General features: G+C 37.5%; 1 protein-coding gene and 1 long non-coding RNA gene across 11 annotated transcripts in view; both read left to right on the forward strand.

The window, feature by feature from the left end:
• Positions 1 to 14148, forward strand: part of LOC113476391 — a 795003-nt gene that overhangs the window by 434594 nt on the left and 346261 nt on the right. The window lies entirely within an intron of this gene.
• The window catches only part of EFR3A (EFR3 homolog A), a 95441-nt gene that overhangs the window by 46105 nt on the left and 35188 nt on the right, over positions 1 to 14148 (forward strand). For 8 of the 10 annotated variants that reach the window (XM_026841904.1, XM_026841901.1, XM_026841902.1 and 5 more), the window contains 4 exons: positions 649 to 798; positions 7203 to 7340; positions 12525 to 12603; positions 13479 to 13614. In XM_026841904.1, coding sequence (XP_026697705.1) covers positions 649 to 798; positions 7203 to 7340; positions 12525 to 12603; positions 13479 to 13614 — 503 coding nt within the window. The remainder of the gene's footprint in view (positions 1 to 648; positions 799 to 7202; positions 7341 to 12524; positions 12604 to 13478; positions 13615 to 14148) is intronic. The other 2 variants (XM_026841903.1, XM_026841896.1) reach the window with 1 other exon arrangement.

Genomic DNA, 14148 nt, shown 5'->3' on the forward strand with positions numbered 1-14148 from the left:
AACTATTTCTGTTCAGCAAAACAAAATTGCTAACAACTAGACTAAGTATTTTTTTTGAACTTGTATTATTTTTTAATTTTTATTGTTTTTTTGTTGATTAATTCTGTTTGGTTCAAACGCTTTTAGTGCGTCAGGCTTAAGTTGATAGAATTATCCTTTGCTCTACCATGTTGTGAATCTTGCACAAATCTTTAAAGATCTGTTATGACTAATCCACAGCCTTAATTACAACTTTTAAGGACATGATCACATGGCTCTGTCAGCTATTGCTTCAGCTTTGCTGTGATAATTTCACAATATTTTTCTTCAGCACTGGAATGGGTTGAGATTGCACACAGTTTCAACGGATGGGTAGTAAATTGTCTACAGTTGGTGGGTTTTTACCCATGTGACTTTATTTTGGAGGTGTTATACACAGTTTTGAGTATTCAGTGATCAGTGTCAGCATTATCCTTACAGATCATCTTCTGTTCAGATGTTTTGGCAGCTTCATTATGGGCTATAAAGGTGTTTAAAGGCAGTATGGGCAACCTTAATGAATTGGGCAAATTTCCCATACTACATGATTACTACTGCCTAATAGGTAAACAGCCATACTATGAGGAGCTGTGGTTTTCCTTTTCAGTAATTCCTTTTTCCCTTCCTTAGGATCCGAATTGCTGGAATCAGGGGCATTCAGGGAGTGGTTCGAAAAACAGTTAATGATGAACTTCGAGCAACTATCTGGGAACCTCAGCACATGGACAAGATAGTACCATCATTGCTGTTTAATATGCAGAAAATAGAAGACATCGACAGGTATTCTTATTCTTGGTCACTGGCATTTTTTTGAGCAATCTTTATTCTTAGTTTTTATGATGGATAGCTTTTCCTTTTCTTTTTAGTGGAAATAAGTACTGATGTTTACTAGCTAAGTCTCCTTGAAACTGATAGCAGACTGCTATACTGCTTAACTGCACTTAATGTTTCTTGTCTTAACAGTTTTTTCAACTGCTTTCATTTCACTTGTTCTAGGTTCTTTTGGCCTAAAAATTGCTCCAGAAATTGTGTAACAAGGTTTAGACTTCTTAAAAACGGTAAACTCTTGTGTTTTGTAATGTCAGATAGAGGGATTAGTAAGCACAGGCTTTTAGGCAACTCAGATGGTTTTGCTAGTTATTAAAATTTGAGAGTTTAATGCCCATTTAGCCATTAGTAACAATTCTCTGTCCTGTCTGCAATGGTACTTAAAGTGAGGATTTAAAATTTATTTCTATGTAGATACAATTCTCTTCTGAGTTGTTTTTTTTGGTTTTCAGTGGCTCCTAGGCATATTACCTGCCAGGTATGCCTTCAGAAAAGATCTCTGTGGTGATTGCTGTTGAGGGTATGCTAGTCATCTTACAATTGAAAAGTCACTTTTTTTTGGTCTATGTGTGTATTTGTGGCTAAACACTATGTAGGTGTATAAAGTATTACTAACACTGGAAAATTTCCATAAAGCAAACTTCATTTAAGCTTGTTTGCGCAGTTTTTGTTTCATGTTCAACCCTAGCTGCTTCAAAACTTTCTTGGTAAGTAGGCTTAGCAACCTTCATGTGACAACATGTTTTTTATCCTTTCACGTGATACTCACCTTGCTAAATCTGTCAGGTTTCTTTTTTTGTTTGTTGGGTTTTGGTGGTTTTTTTTTCCATTCCTCAGCCTTATTTTTCTTATTTCTGTCAGTATCTGTCTCTTCTCTAAAGCAAATTTTCAGACTAAATGACTAAATAGTTGTTTATCTGTCTGTGCCTTATCTATTTTCTGCATATATCTGAGAGCCCACATGCTATGTACAGAAATATCCACTTGGATTTTATATCTGAAGAGTGATCTCAATAAAGAGACAAAGGTTTCTGAAACTGCTGTTTGAACAAGGAGAGCCTAATTAGCCTTTGCTTGCTCTTACAGGGCTTCTAGATGCAGGTGAGCCAGTGCCCTCAAGCGTGCACTTCCCTTTGTATAGCAAAGTTAAACTAAGTACTGATGGAAAAACTGTCTGAAATAGGATTTGGATCAACTACTTAAAGCAGATCTGCAGGACTAATTTTTATAATTTGTTGAGCAATGCAGTAGTGGTGGTAGAAAAACAACTCTGTCAAAAAAGAACTGTTAATTAAATGTCTGAACTAGCTGCTTGAAACTTTTTCTATAATGCACATTCAACACAAAAAAAAGACTAATGATTTTCCAAGTGGCAAGTAGGGGCCTTGTATGGTGTGCATATGACAGAAAAGCTGAAAACAATATTTATAATTTGTTGATCTGCTGGCCTTAAATGATATTACAGAAAATTTCTTATCTTGTTTTATATGTGACTTCATATTTGTGGAGCACAAACAGAGGCATCCTGAAGAGTAGGAGTAAAAAACATATTGTTCTGACAGATGGAATCAAATCATTATTTTGAGAAGAGCAGAAATTCCAGAAAACACTCCCAACTTAAGTCCACAGAAAATAACCATTTTTGGTTAAAGCTGAAGTACACATAGGTAAAGCTTACCTTAAAGATCAGTGTAATTTTAATTGTGGAACCTTAATATCTTAATTCAAGATTCTTCTAGGTACATGTCAGATGAGACACTTTTTGGAGCTTCACCGGCCTTATTTAAGGCTTAAGGACATGCTAGTACTTATAGACTTCAGTTCCTTCTAATATATGTATAATATTCACATAAATTTTGGTTTAGGGGTAGATTAGAAAGTTTTTCTTTCTCAGGCTGAATGAATCAGTCAAATACTCCTGTAGCTACTTAGCTCAAAAGTAGTGGTTAAGTCTTAGTTCACATGTCGCATCATATTTTTTGGCCAATCCTGGTTTTGTGGTATTAAAAAAGTCTCATGCTTGAGATGATAAATTGCTCTAAGCCAGTTTAAGCCTGTGATTTGATGTTTGCTATGAAAACTGCTGTACTTCAAAACGTCCCTGCTTCCAGTTCCTTGTTGCCACCTTTTCTGATAAAGATTACCCACAAGAAAGCTGGTAGAACAGTTAAAGGAAGTAGTTCTGGCCCATTTCATTGCAAAATGCATTTCATGTTTCACTCCCCTGGACTTGTGGTAGTACAGAAAGTCTGGATACAAAGGAGCAATAGTAATTTTTTTTCAAGTGTTGCAGTTGGATTTGTCAGAGGTTTTCTGATCTTGGTTTAAAAATCAAGTCAGTGAAACAAAATGTGTATGAGTTGCTCATTTGAATTTAGAAATTTGGAGAGGCTGTACAAAGCTTTCCTTCAAAACTAAAAAGTTAGAAAAGTACTTTTATATTCATTGTCTTTCATCTGATAATTCTAAGCAAGACTTAGCAAGAAATGCTTAATGTAGGTGCTCTTAAAAGTTCAAAATAAAAATTAGATTCCTACAGACAACAGAAGATAATTTTGAATGTTGTGATGCAGTATGTTTTAGACTAGGAAGACAGGATTGCAATTTCTTCCTTTAACCTATTCTTAAATAAGACCCCAGGTAATGCTGAGAACTCACGTTCTGCAGATGTATATACAAACACTTAAAAGATAACTTGTTTTTACTGTATTTTAACTAGAATTCTTCTAGATAGATTAGCTCTGTGTGTTCTGCAGCCTTTCCTTTTCCCCACCCAACCACCCACCCTTGTAATGCTGCTTCGGTCTAGAGAATCTGTGTCAAAAAACAGTGGGAACGACTGTCCTGCATTGCTGTTTGTACCTCCTCTGAACTGAGAAGGATGTTCACCTGTCTAGATACGAGTCTAAGCAGTATAGGGAAAAAAACAAGGAAGCTTGAGGGACACAGCAGTTGGATAAAGCTGAAGTTTAGTGTATTCACTTGTGGTGGATTATATACGAATTGTCATGCCTTTTAAAATTCTAATCATTGTGCATTTGTAAAACTATTTGTCCTTACTTATCTAACAGGGTGCCTGGGGCTTGTTTATTATTATAATCTGATGAGCTAGCAGTGCTATGGTAATTTCTGAAACAGTGATGTTACCAGACAAACAGGGGTTTTAGATTGTAACTTTTAGATTGCAGCAGTCTTGAAACACTGTAAGATCTTGTGATATCTTCTGATAGCAAAAGATCTTACAAACTATGATGTTAATCTGTTTATTTGAATAGTGGCATTTCAGTATTTGACTTTTTATAATGCTCTAAAGCTATGTTTTTATGATGCTGAAGGGTGAACATTAATCAAAGCTGATGCTCTTAGTAAACACTTAAAAATTTAATGCACAAACTTCACTGCAGAACTGAAAGTATCTTTAAGGTTTCGGTGTATTGATTTCTTCAGTCTAAAATAAATCTTCTAATGCATAGATACATAATTTTCATGTAGGTGAATGAACCCTCACTTAAGTTTCTGTCATTTGTTTTGTGCAAAAAAATACTTGCTTCCTGTAGGTAAAGTACTTCTTGATAAGTAATGTAAGTACCTGAGGGAGAACCGTTTTCTTTTGTTCTTCCTCAATCTCCCACCTCTCAGCTGCTCAATTTGAATGAAATATTATTAACAGTACGATGTGGGAAGCACTTAAATTCAGAAATACATTTCAATAGCATTTAATTTGCTCTACTAATTCAGCTGTCTGTGTTCTGAAAAGAAGGTGACTGGGCAAAGGAAAAGAAAACAAAACAAAACCAACACATGACCCAAAAAATTAATCAAAAAACATTGCCAAGGCCTGCATCAAATGAGAGGTATGAAACTGGAAACTCTTCTGGAAAGGCTCTGCCTTTTGATGTTTACAGTGTAGCTACTGATTTTAGCTATTCCAAGGTGAGGAGACAGGCTATTCCCTTCAAAACTCAGTAGTAGACATCAGGCTTCAGCAGGTTTTAGTTTGTCCTAAATAGTCTGGAGTTTCTGTAGTTCTGCTTCTCTTGTGTCTGGATTCAGTCTTTACTTTGGTGCTTTTCCTCTTTTTAATACCATATTGATTTTAAAAAGTCTAATTCCCAGTCACAGAGAGAAAAGAAGTAATTGAAAATTACAGTATTTGAACTTTACAAAAGTTTGGTCATTGCTGCTGTCATTAGTATAAAACATGAAATTTGTGCTTTGCACTGCAAGGTTTCTTTAACTCATAAGTGGAAATTTCCATATGCAAGGAAGTTGATATTTAAATGCTGATTTTAATTCCTTATTAATTTAAAATAATTTTTATTTCAGTTTAAGTCATTCATTGGAGTATTTTAGCACCTTAAGAAATAGTAGCTGTGGTGATTAGAAGTTCTTACCCTGCCCCTCCTTCCCATTGTGTCATATTTTATTGTTCTTTACAAAAGGCATGCCTTTCATTTCTGTGATTGAAATAACTGTAATCTTGTTAAAGGACAAATTTCTCAGTAAAACCTACACAGTTTAACACTCTTTATAGTGCATTTATCTGATGCAAAATTTGACTGTATTTTTCCGTTACTATTTTCTGACTGAAGGAATCAACTGCTGTGTTTCTTTTTCATAGTAATGCTTTTAGAGCAAGAAGAATCCTCCTTCAACAAGTGCCATCTTTATAAATATAGTATGAGGGACATAGCATCAATATCTGTGTCTTACAAATGTTTCCAAATGTGAAGGGTGTTTGGTTTTGTTGGGTTATTTCCCCCCCACCTCTAAGTTAGTAGTAACATACTATGTGATAAATACGGGAGTCTAGTTGCCCAACAGTATCACACGATACTAAAATGCGAGAAACAACTTGAACAAAGTATTATGTTTTAATAAGGTTAAAAACTAGAGGGTTTTGTGCACTGATGCAGACAGATATTAGGCTTTTCAGTCCTTGTGGTGGGTTAGCCCTGGCTAAAAGCCAAAGTACAGACCAGCTGTTCTTTCACTCTACCCCTGCCCTTCAAAGGGATGGGAAGGAAAATGGGATGAAACAGCTCATGGGCTGAGGTAAAGACAAGGGAGGTCACTCAACAGTTACTGCCACAGGAACACAGACCTTACTTGGGCATAATTTGAGTTATTTTATTGACAATCAAAATAGATTTGGGTAGTGAGAAAGAAAGACAAAAACCAGAATACCTTCCCCCTCCTCCAACTTTTCCCCAGTCCCGCCTTCCCCCCTTCCCTGCCGACTCCTCTCCCCTGCCGAGGGCGCAGGGGCTGGGGCTGGGGGTGGCGGTGGGTCCCTGGCAGCCCTCTGGGCCGCTCCTCCCTCCTGCCCCGTGTCCCTGCTCCAGCGCGGGCCCTTCCCCGGGCTGCAGTCCTGCAGGGACAACCTGCTCCCGCCGGGGCTCTCCACGGCCGCAGCTCCTGCAGGAAATATCCCCCCGCTGCGGCGTGGGGCCCTCCCCGGGCTGCAGGGGGGGTCTCTGCTCCCGCGGGGTCTCTCCAGGGCTGCAGGGGATCCCTGCGCCGGGCCTGCAGCACCTCCTGCCCTCCTCCTCCTCCGGCCTCGGGGTCCCTCTGCTGCTGCTCCCTCCTCGGCTTCCCCCTCCTCTGCCTGGGCCGCCTTTGGCCCTTGCTCCAACCTGGTTTCCCCCGGGCGCCCCCAGCTCGGCTGAGGGGCTCAGCTGTGTCCTGGCTGGGGCCGCTGGAGCCGCCTGGGACCTCTCCCCGCAGAGGCTGCCCCCAGCCCCTGACAGCGCCTGGGCATGGATAGCCTGCACAGTCCTCTCCATAGTAATTTGGGGAGACATAACATTGGGAGTTAGAAGGTGACTAACCTGTACTCTATCTAGCTAGAGGTAACTGTGTGGGTGATAATGTTCCTAATGAGTTCATTCAGACTTTCTTCCAACTCACAAGCCATCTGTTTCCACAGAAGTAGTGCAGTTTTATTTAACACCCGCCCACACGGTGTGGATTCAGTAGTGGGCAGGTGAATGAGATCATTAGTCTGAACAAAATGACTAAGATTAACTTTTTGCATGGTTTCATAGCCTTCATTCATTGTTAGCAATGGGTGATAGTTTGTCAAAATGCAGTGGGTAACAAGTTAAATCAATACTGGGTTTGTTGTATACATATTTGGTAATACAGTGGTCAGTACTAGATGAAAACATGATGATCTATAGTTCTGCCCTAGAATTAAATGTTTTTTCAGAATTCTGGTTTGATGCATATTGGAGATAGAGTTCTTGCCTAGATCAAGAGTGTGACTCATGAATGTTGTAGAAGAAGGGTGGGTACGATAAGGAAGATGAATATTAATCAGTAGTAAAATTAACGTATTTTTGTCTTTATTTCAGCAGAATAGGCCCTCCATCCTCTCCTACAGGAGGAGAGAAAGAGGAAAATCCTGCTCTGCTGGCTGAAAATTGTTTCAGGGAACTACTAGGACGAGCAACCTATGGAAATATGAATAACGCTGTCAGACCAGTTTTTGCGTAAGTTGAAAACTTGGGAAGGTCTTAAGAGATTTTTTTTTTATTATTTATTTTGTCCTCTAAGTATGTTGTATTAAATTCCTTCTTCCTTTTTAACCCAAAGGATTCTATTCATGTTTCTTAAAAAAAACTGTCTCTCTTTTAATCTCACCCCTTTGTGTTGTCTGTCGATCTTCACATCCCATAGATGACTCTTGCAATCCGTGAAGAGACAAGCCAAGTAAAATACAAGTAGCACAAAGGAATACTTTGTCCAGATTAATACGTAAAGTTAAGATTTCTACTTTCTTGCAGTTTTCCTCCAAGACCTACTTTAATATTCTGTGAGGAATATCTTTACAGCTCATTTTGTAGTGAATGGCAGTTATGCACACAGTATGCACGTTATGCACAAATGCACACAGTATGAATTATAGCTGATGTATTAACTCTCAGGTCCAGTGTTTTTCAGTTCTCTGCACTGCCCTGCTTGCTTCCTTAAAAAATATGATGGGAAAAAAAGCTGCAAGCATTTAGACCTTAAATCTGCTTCTTTCACCTCTGCAAGTGTCTACAAAGTAGGTATGTTCTCAGGAGAAATCTTTGCAAGAAGCTCTAGGCTTGGTGATACTTACATTCAAACCCTGACCTTTCCTGGTGATGAGGAGACCTGCTTGCTCCTTGTTGTAGATTTTCAGAATACCTACCTGTTACAGGAATATCTAGTCTTAGATGGCCTAGTTCTTCCCACAGAGACTAAGTACTCCATTCATACACTGAAAGACTTTCAGCTGAGATACTGAAAGCCATTTTCAAGTTACTACTGATAAGAACAAAAATGCAGAAAGAAGATAGGGTAGATATTGAGGGTAGAAAACTTTTGTAGCCCTTTGTTTTTCACCAAGAAGCATTAAATGCAAATAACTGTGCTATTATCTTACTTTCCATGTGTACCTGTTATACCAATCTGATAGGAATTAAACTTGCAAAATTGAGTGTTTTACTAAAATATTTTCATCCTTTACTACATTTAAAATTTGCGTTCCTCCAAAATACCTGCCACTAGACTGAACATTTAGGTACTAAATTGTCTGGATGGACTATTTGGAACTATATTGCAGCTGCTTTCTTACCACTTTAAAGTTCCTTTTATGGGCTTATTTCAAAACTTTATCAGCATGTGCAGTTACTTCAGTCTTCTGAATCATTTCAGAATCATGGAGGTTTCCCACTTATTATTTCTGATTCCCTAGATTAGACTTAGTACATGGTTTGGGAATTCAGAAGGTGTCATACTGACACTTCCTGTGGCAGATCCAAAGCTGAGTGTTATTCAGGATGTTATTTCCATCTTAATTTCTTACTTGCTATGATCCTTAGGATCGACTTGAGTCTTCGTGCACCTCTATATGCCGTATGCTGCATTTGTGTTCTGAAATCAGTAGATAATGACCCACAATATATTATCTCTTCGATGAATAAAGAGTCTTTGTGGTCACCATTTTTGTGTTCCATTTTGAGGAAGAATTGCCAAATAAATTTACCTTTTTATAAATAACTGCTGTAAAGGTTTAGTATTTTTGAAGAACAACAGATGTAGAAAATGCAATTACCAAGCTTCTTTTCCTAAACAGAAAAGGAGTGTTCTATCTAATCAGCTTCACTTTGTGACTGAGCAGAACTGGTAGAATAGAAGTTTGAGATAGTGAGTCCTCTGCACTTTATCTGATTGAAAATTTAAATTTAATTTATCTTATTTTTCCTTCCAGTTTTTAAAGAGGGTGTACAGGAAAGACAGGGAGGACTCTTTATCAAGGAGTGTAGCTGTAAGACAAGGGATAATGGTTTTAAACTGAAAAAGGGTAGATTTGAATTAGAGATAAGGAAATTCTTCACTGTGAGGGTGGTGAAGCACTGGCACAGGTTGCCCAGAGATGTTGTGGCTGCCCCCTCCCTGGCAGTGTTCAAGGCCAGGTTGGACGGGGCTTTGAGCAACCTGGTCTAGTAGAAGGTGTCCATGCCCATGGCGGGGGGGTTGGAATTGGATGATCTTTAAGGTTCCTTCCAACCCAAACCATTCTATCTATGAGTGTATGAAAAAGCTGACTTCGTTTTTGTATACTTGATTAGAAATCACTTTTTCCTAACAGTTTTCAATAATTTCCCAGCGTTTAAGAAAGCTCTGGAAATAAAGATAAGGCCACTTATGACAGTGCTAACAGTGTAGATGCAGGTTCAGTTCCCCACTTGAAGGCTTGCTTTATGTGGCACTGGAATACCAGTCAACAAAACGGAGTGAATGTGCTTCACGTAAGCTGAGTACATTCAACAATTGAGGGATTTAAATATAACGAAGATAATTGAAACCTGAAGTCAGTCTCCTGGTTTGGATTTAGATTGACCTTAATTCTTGCCTTCGGCAAGAAATCTCCCTGGTTATAAGGGTCTCCAAGTAGTAGCTAGAAACTCATATTCTTATTTCTTAATTAAATCTGTCAGATCAATCTGGCAAACTGCTTAATGAAAGTCCAAAATTTTATATTACTGTGATATGGAAGAATTTTGTATTTTGTGTCATCAGTCACAAGCTATTTAGACTTACTTAGTCTGAATTTGCAATGGTGACTAGATCAGGCAGATCCAGAGGGATACAGAAATCTAGTGAACATAAGCAACTTCCCAAGTATAATAAGTTACACCCTATTCATCTCACTGTATTTCCATTCTTGTGAATTATCGCATCATCTGTGCAAGGGTTTTGAATATCAACAGACTAGTGTTTAATATTCTTTCAGCAAACATGATGCTTGAGAAGATTATATATTCCCATACATGTCTCAGTTTTGCTTTCTAATCATCAGAATCAATTTATCATGTTATACTGTAAGGATTGCTTGCATGTGTGACAACATGTGTGAACTCTGGGACTGTTAGTGGCTCTCACTCCATAAAGTAGTAGTTTGCACCATTGGTTCTGCTGTTCCTTTTAATTTGAGAAACCTGACTGTGTTCATTTGCTACATATATGCAGCAGATGTCAATGGAAGGCAAATTGGGCATTAAAATGTTTGCAGTCTCATTTAGATATTCTTTATTAAAAGAAATGTAATTGGATAAAAAAAATAGGCAAGATGTGACTTAATTTTAACTAAAGTGCACCATGTTGAAAATACCATTTACTATCTTCTACAAAAACAAAACTACATTGAATACACTGCCTGCATTATGAGGTGTAGAATAGATCACCTATAGTAATCTAATACTCCTTTTCTCAGGAGGAAGTATGCCGCCCATTGAACTGTTGCACAAAACATTAACCTAGGCTGTTATCTTCCCCCTGCTGCCTTCCCATCAGTTCAGCTACCTGAAGCAGATAATACTTTGCTTTTCTGGAAAAACGAAAACTATATGTCTTGTTTTGAGAGGAAGGGTTTTTTTAAAAAAAAACCTTCATATAAGATGTAGTTGACCATAATCTGCCTAAATGAATCTTTGGGACAGGTAAAGAGGAAGTGTCAAAGGTAACAGAGAATGCATGCTGCCCTGAAAGATTAAAGGATCACTTCCAATCAGGGGAATATAGGGGAGAGTATGATTTTGTATTTGATGGACTGTACTGGAGTGATATTAGGGAGAAAGATGGCATGAATAAATATATTATGAGCTGCTAAACCTTGAAGGATTTAAAGAGGTAATTTCGTTTGTCTTTCTACCCCAAGGCAGGTTTAGATTTACCTGCGTGTTTGGAATGTGCACGAGAAAGGCAGCTATCCCCAGCACATAGTCCAGTTTAATATTTAGTAATGCAGATATGCTTGTTATCTTGGCAGACAAACACCTCTAAAAGTGTTGGAGTTCTTTCCTGTAGGGATTTCTATTAAAGGTATGTAATGTGTCAAAATGGCAGTACGTTTTTTTTTTAAACTCTGTGATAGACTGCAAGATAAATTTAGGGCATGAGAGAGAGTAGCTTTATGCCAGTGGGTTTAATCAACCTTGAAGGAGACCTGTCTACTCAGTTAGGTCACTGGGCTTGGTAGCAGCTGGTCAGTGAGTTAAATGAGACCTCCAGATTCTAGGCAGTTAGTTTAAAGCATCCAGTCAGCCCTCCTGTGTTCAGAATACTGACATCTTTTGCCTGCGTGCTTTCAAGTTTGTTATTTGAAGCATCTTTATACGTTTACTACATTCTTTGGGAAAGGGCAGACCAATACTGATTCTGTAGCTGAGATATCTATTTAGAAACTCTACCTAAATTTAGTTTCTGTAAGAAAGTCTTGTTGATTTGGGGAAAATTTTTGTTGTTTGTGGATGGGCTTGGTTTTGCTGAGTTTGTTGGTAGTATTTTTAACCTAAATCATTCTAATGAAAAGGCATTCAAAATTACTTTTATCAGTCTTCTAGATTTAAAAATGAATTTATTTTTGTCCTGCTTTTCCAGGTACTCAGAACTCCTTTTTGGAAAATTTGATGTATGCCCTATTCATAGAGTTCATCATAGTACTTAAGCAGAAATTCTTGTCTTTGCTTGAAACTGACAAAGTTATTCATTGGTGGTTCCTATCCCGTTTAAAGAGAAACTAATGAATTTATCATTCTAACTGTGTTTTGGTATTTCTTGCAGGAAGTGTTGAAATGCTTCAGAGTGAAAAAGGAGTACATGCAAAAAGAGTAGCTCTTGTTTTCCATATATATAATTCATGAAACCACTGTGAAAATGAAAATCGTTCTTAGAGACTCTATTCTGGAAGTAACATTCAGCCATAATTATATTGTAACTCCTGATTCAAAACAAATTATTTATCTTAGAGTAGACATTTGTTAAGGTATTATAACCATCCCCTTCAGTGTGTCTCTTTCATGTAAATAAGCATGTAAGGTGACAGTCATTTTTATGCATGCACTTTATATGGAAACAGAATATTCTTAACTGTATATCCTTGGTATAACTAGGTTCCTTAAATACCTGAAACTAGAAGATCAGGAATTTCTGTTAAAGCCAAATGTTTTGTGATCACATCCTAATCTTTGAAAACAAATGTTTTTTCTGAAATTCTATTTTTTTCACCTAGTTAATAAGTCATTGTTTGAAAACTTTATGTAAGGAAATATTCCCTTTGAGGTGAATTTGGAGAAAACTGTAAGATGCCATTTATTATATCTGTGGAATGTCATTATTTCAGTTCCCTTAATTTTTTGTTACAGACATTTAGACCATCATAGACTATGGGACCCCAATGAATTTGCTGTTTCCTGCTTCAAAATCATCATGTATTCCATCCAGGTAGGCTTTGCTCCAGGGTTTTTTTTTCTCACATACATGTTTCGAGCATATAAGACACATTTAAATTCTTACCTCTAGTCATAACTCCTTAGACTTATTCTTTAAATTTCAAATCATAACCTAATCATGATTTATGATCAGAAGTTACCTTATCTGTTTTCAATTACTGTGCACTTGTAGAAGAAAAAAAGATAATTAAGGAATTCTCAATGGAAGATAATGTGGGGGGCCTTCAGCAAGCTCCAGAACAGGGAGCAGCATAGCCGTATTTATTTGACATTGTGTTTCATAAATAAATCTCCCTTAAGTCGGTCATTTATCTGTGCCAATCCAACAGTACTGCTTTTACAACCAAAAAAACAACTTCACATGGAACTGTGTTGTGCTAATTGATTTCTACTAGTGGGCAACCTCTACTGTCTGTTGTAAACATGATCGAAGTCCAACTCTTGGATTGCATCAAGATCAGACACCTGGAAGATAAACTCGTAAAATTCCACATTTGTGGAAGAAATCTGAGTTTTCTCGACGTTTGTATCAATGGTGCTTTTTTGTAAGACTGCCTGAAGTCCTTGAACTGTAGTTAGCTGAAGGAAGTACCACTTCACGCTTCCTCTGTTCTTGCAGATGCTCTGGGTATTTTAATACGGTAAGCTTTTGTATACTGGACTAGATGGACCTGTGTGGCTTCATCTGTCGTAGTTTTTTTAATCCATATTTAATCATTGATTGATTGAAACTTAGATAAATTTATGAGTATGAATGTTACAGAATAGGAAGATGGTCGTGACTATAGCTGAACAGTGTATGAGTTTATTCATATTAAAGTCATAGATTAAGCTTTTCTTTCTGTTTGTTTGATTGTTTTTTAATAGGCACAATATTCCCATCATGTAATACAAGAAATCCTTGGACACCTTGATGTTCGCAAAAGGGACTCGCCACGAGTTCGTGCTGGCATTATTCAGGTTCTTTTGGAAGCAGTTGCAATAGCAGCTAAAGGATCAATAGGTAAGTTTAAAGGCATTGGGTGAAAGGATAGATTTTAGGGGTGGTGCTCACTTTTGCTTTGTTTTCAGACTGAATTAAAGTATGTATTTTGAGAAGGTTTTGTATTTATTAATTTTTTTCTCCTTGTGCCAATAAAATTTTTGAAGTCTTACTTGGTTTACAGTTAAATGTTCTTACTTTGTAATTTGACAATCCTTCACATTATATAAAAAATACATCTTCACATTTTTTTACCCTTGTGAAAGGCAGGAATTCCTTTTTGGTAAGAAGTCACAGACTTGGGGAGAACTGTGTGTGACTCTACAGAATGTCAGGAGCGCTGTCACTTTGTGATACAGCTGCTGTCAGATGAATGTTAATACAGGAGTCAAGAGCAGAATGATCTTTGAGAAATTTTACCTTAGTAACTGTGAAGCAGCTGAAAGAAGGTGCATTATGTCATAAAGTTAGCATAGTTCATTGAAATAAGAGTAGTTACAAAAATGTTTATGCCCATGTGCTGTTTTTCTTTTGTCTCCTGCTGAAGCATTATTG

The sequence above is a fragment of the Athene cunicularia genome, assembly GCF_003259725.1.
Source record: "Athene cunicularia isolate RWA chromosome 2 unlocalized genomic scaffold, athCun1 chr2_part1, whole genome shotgun sequence".
Lineage (NCBI taxonomy): Eukaryota > Metazoa > Chordata > Aves > Strigiformes > Strigidae > Athene > Athene cunicularia.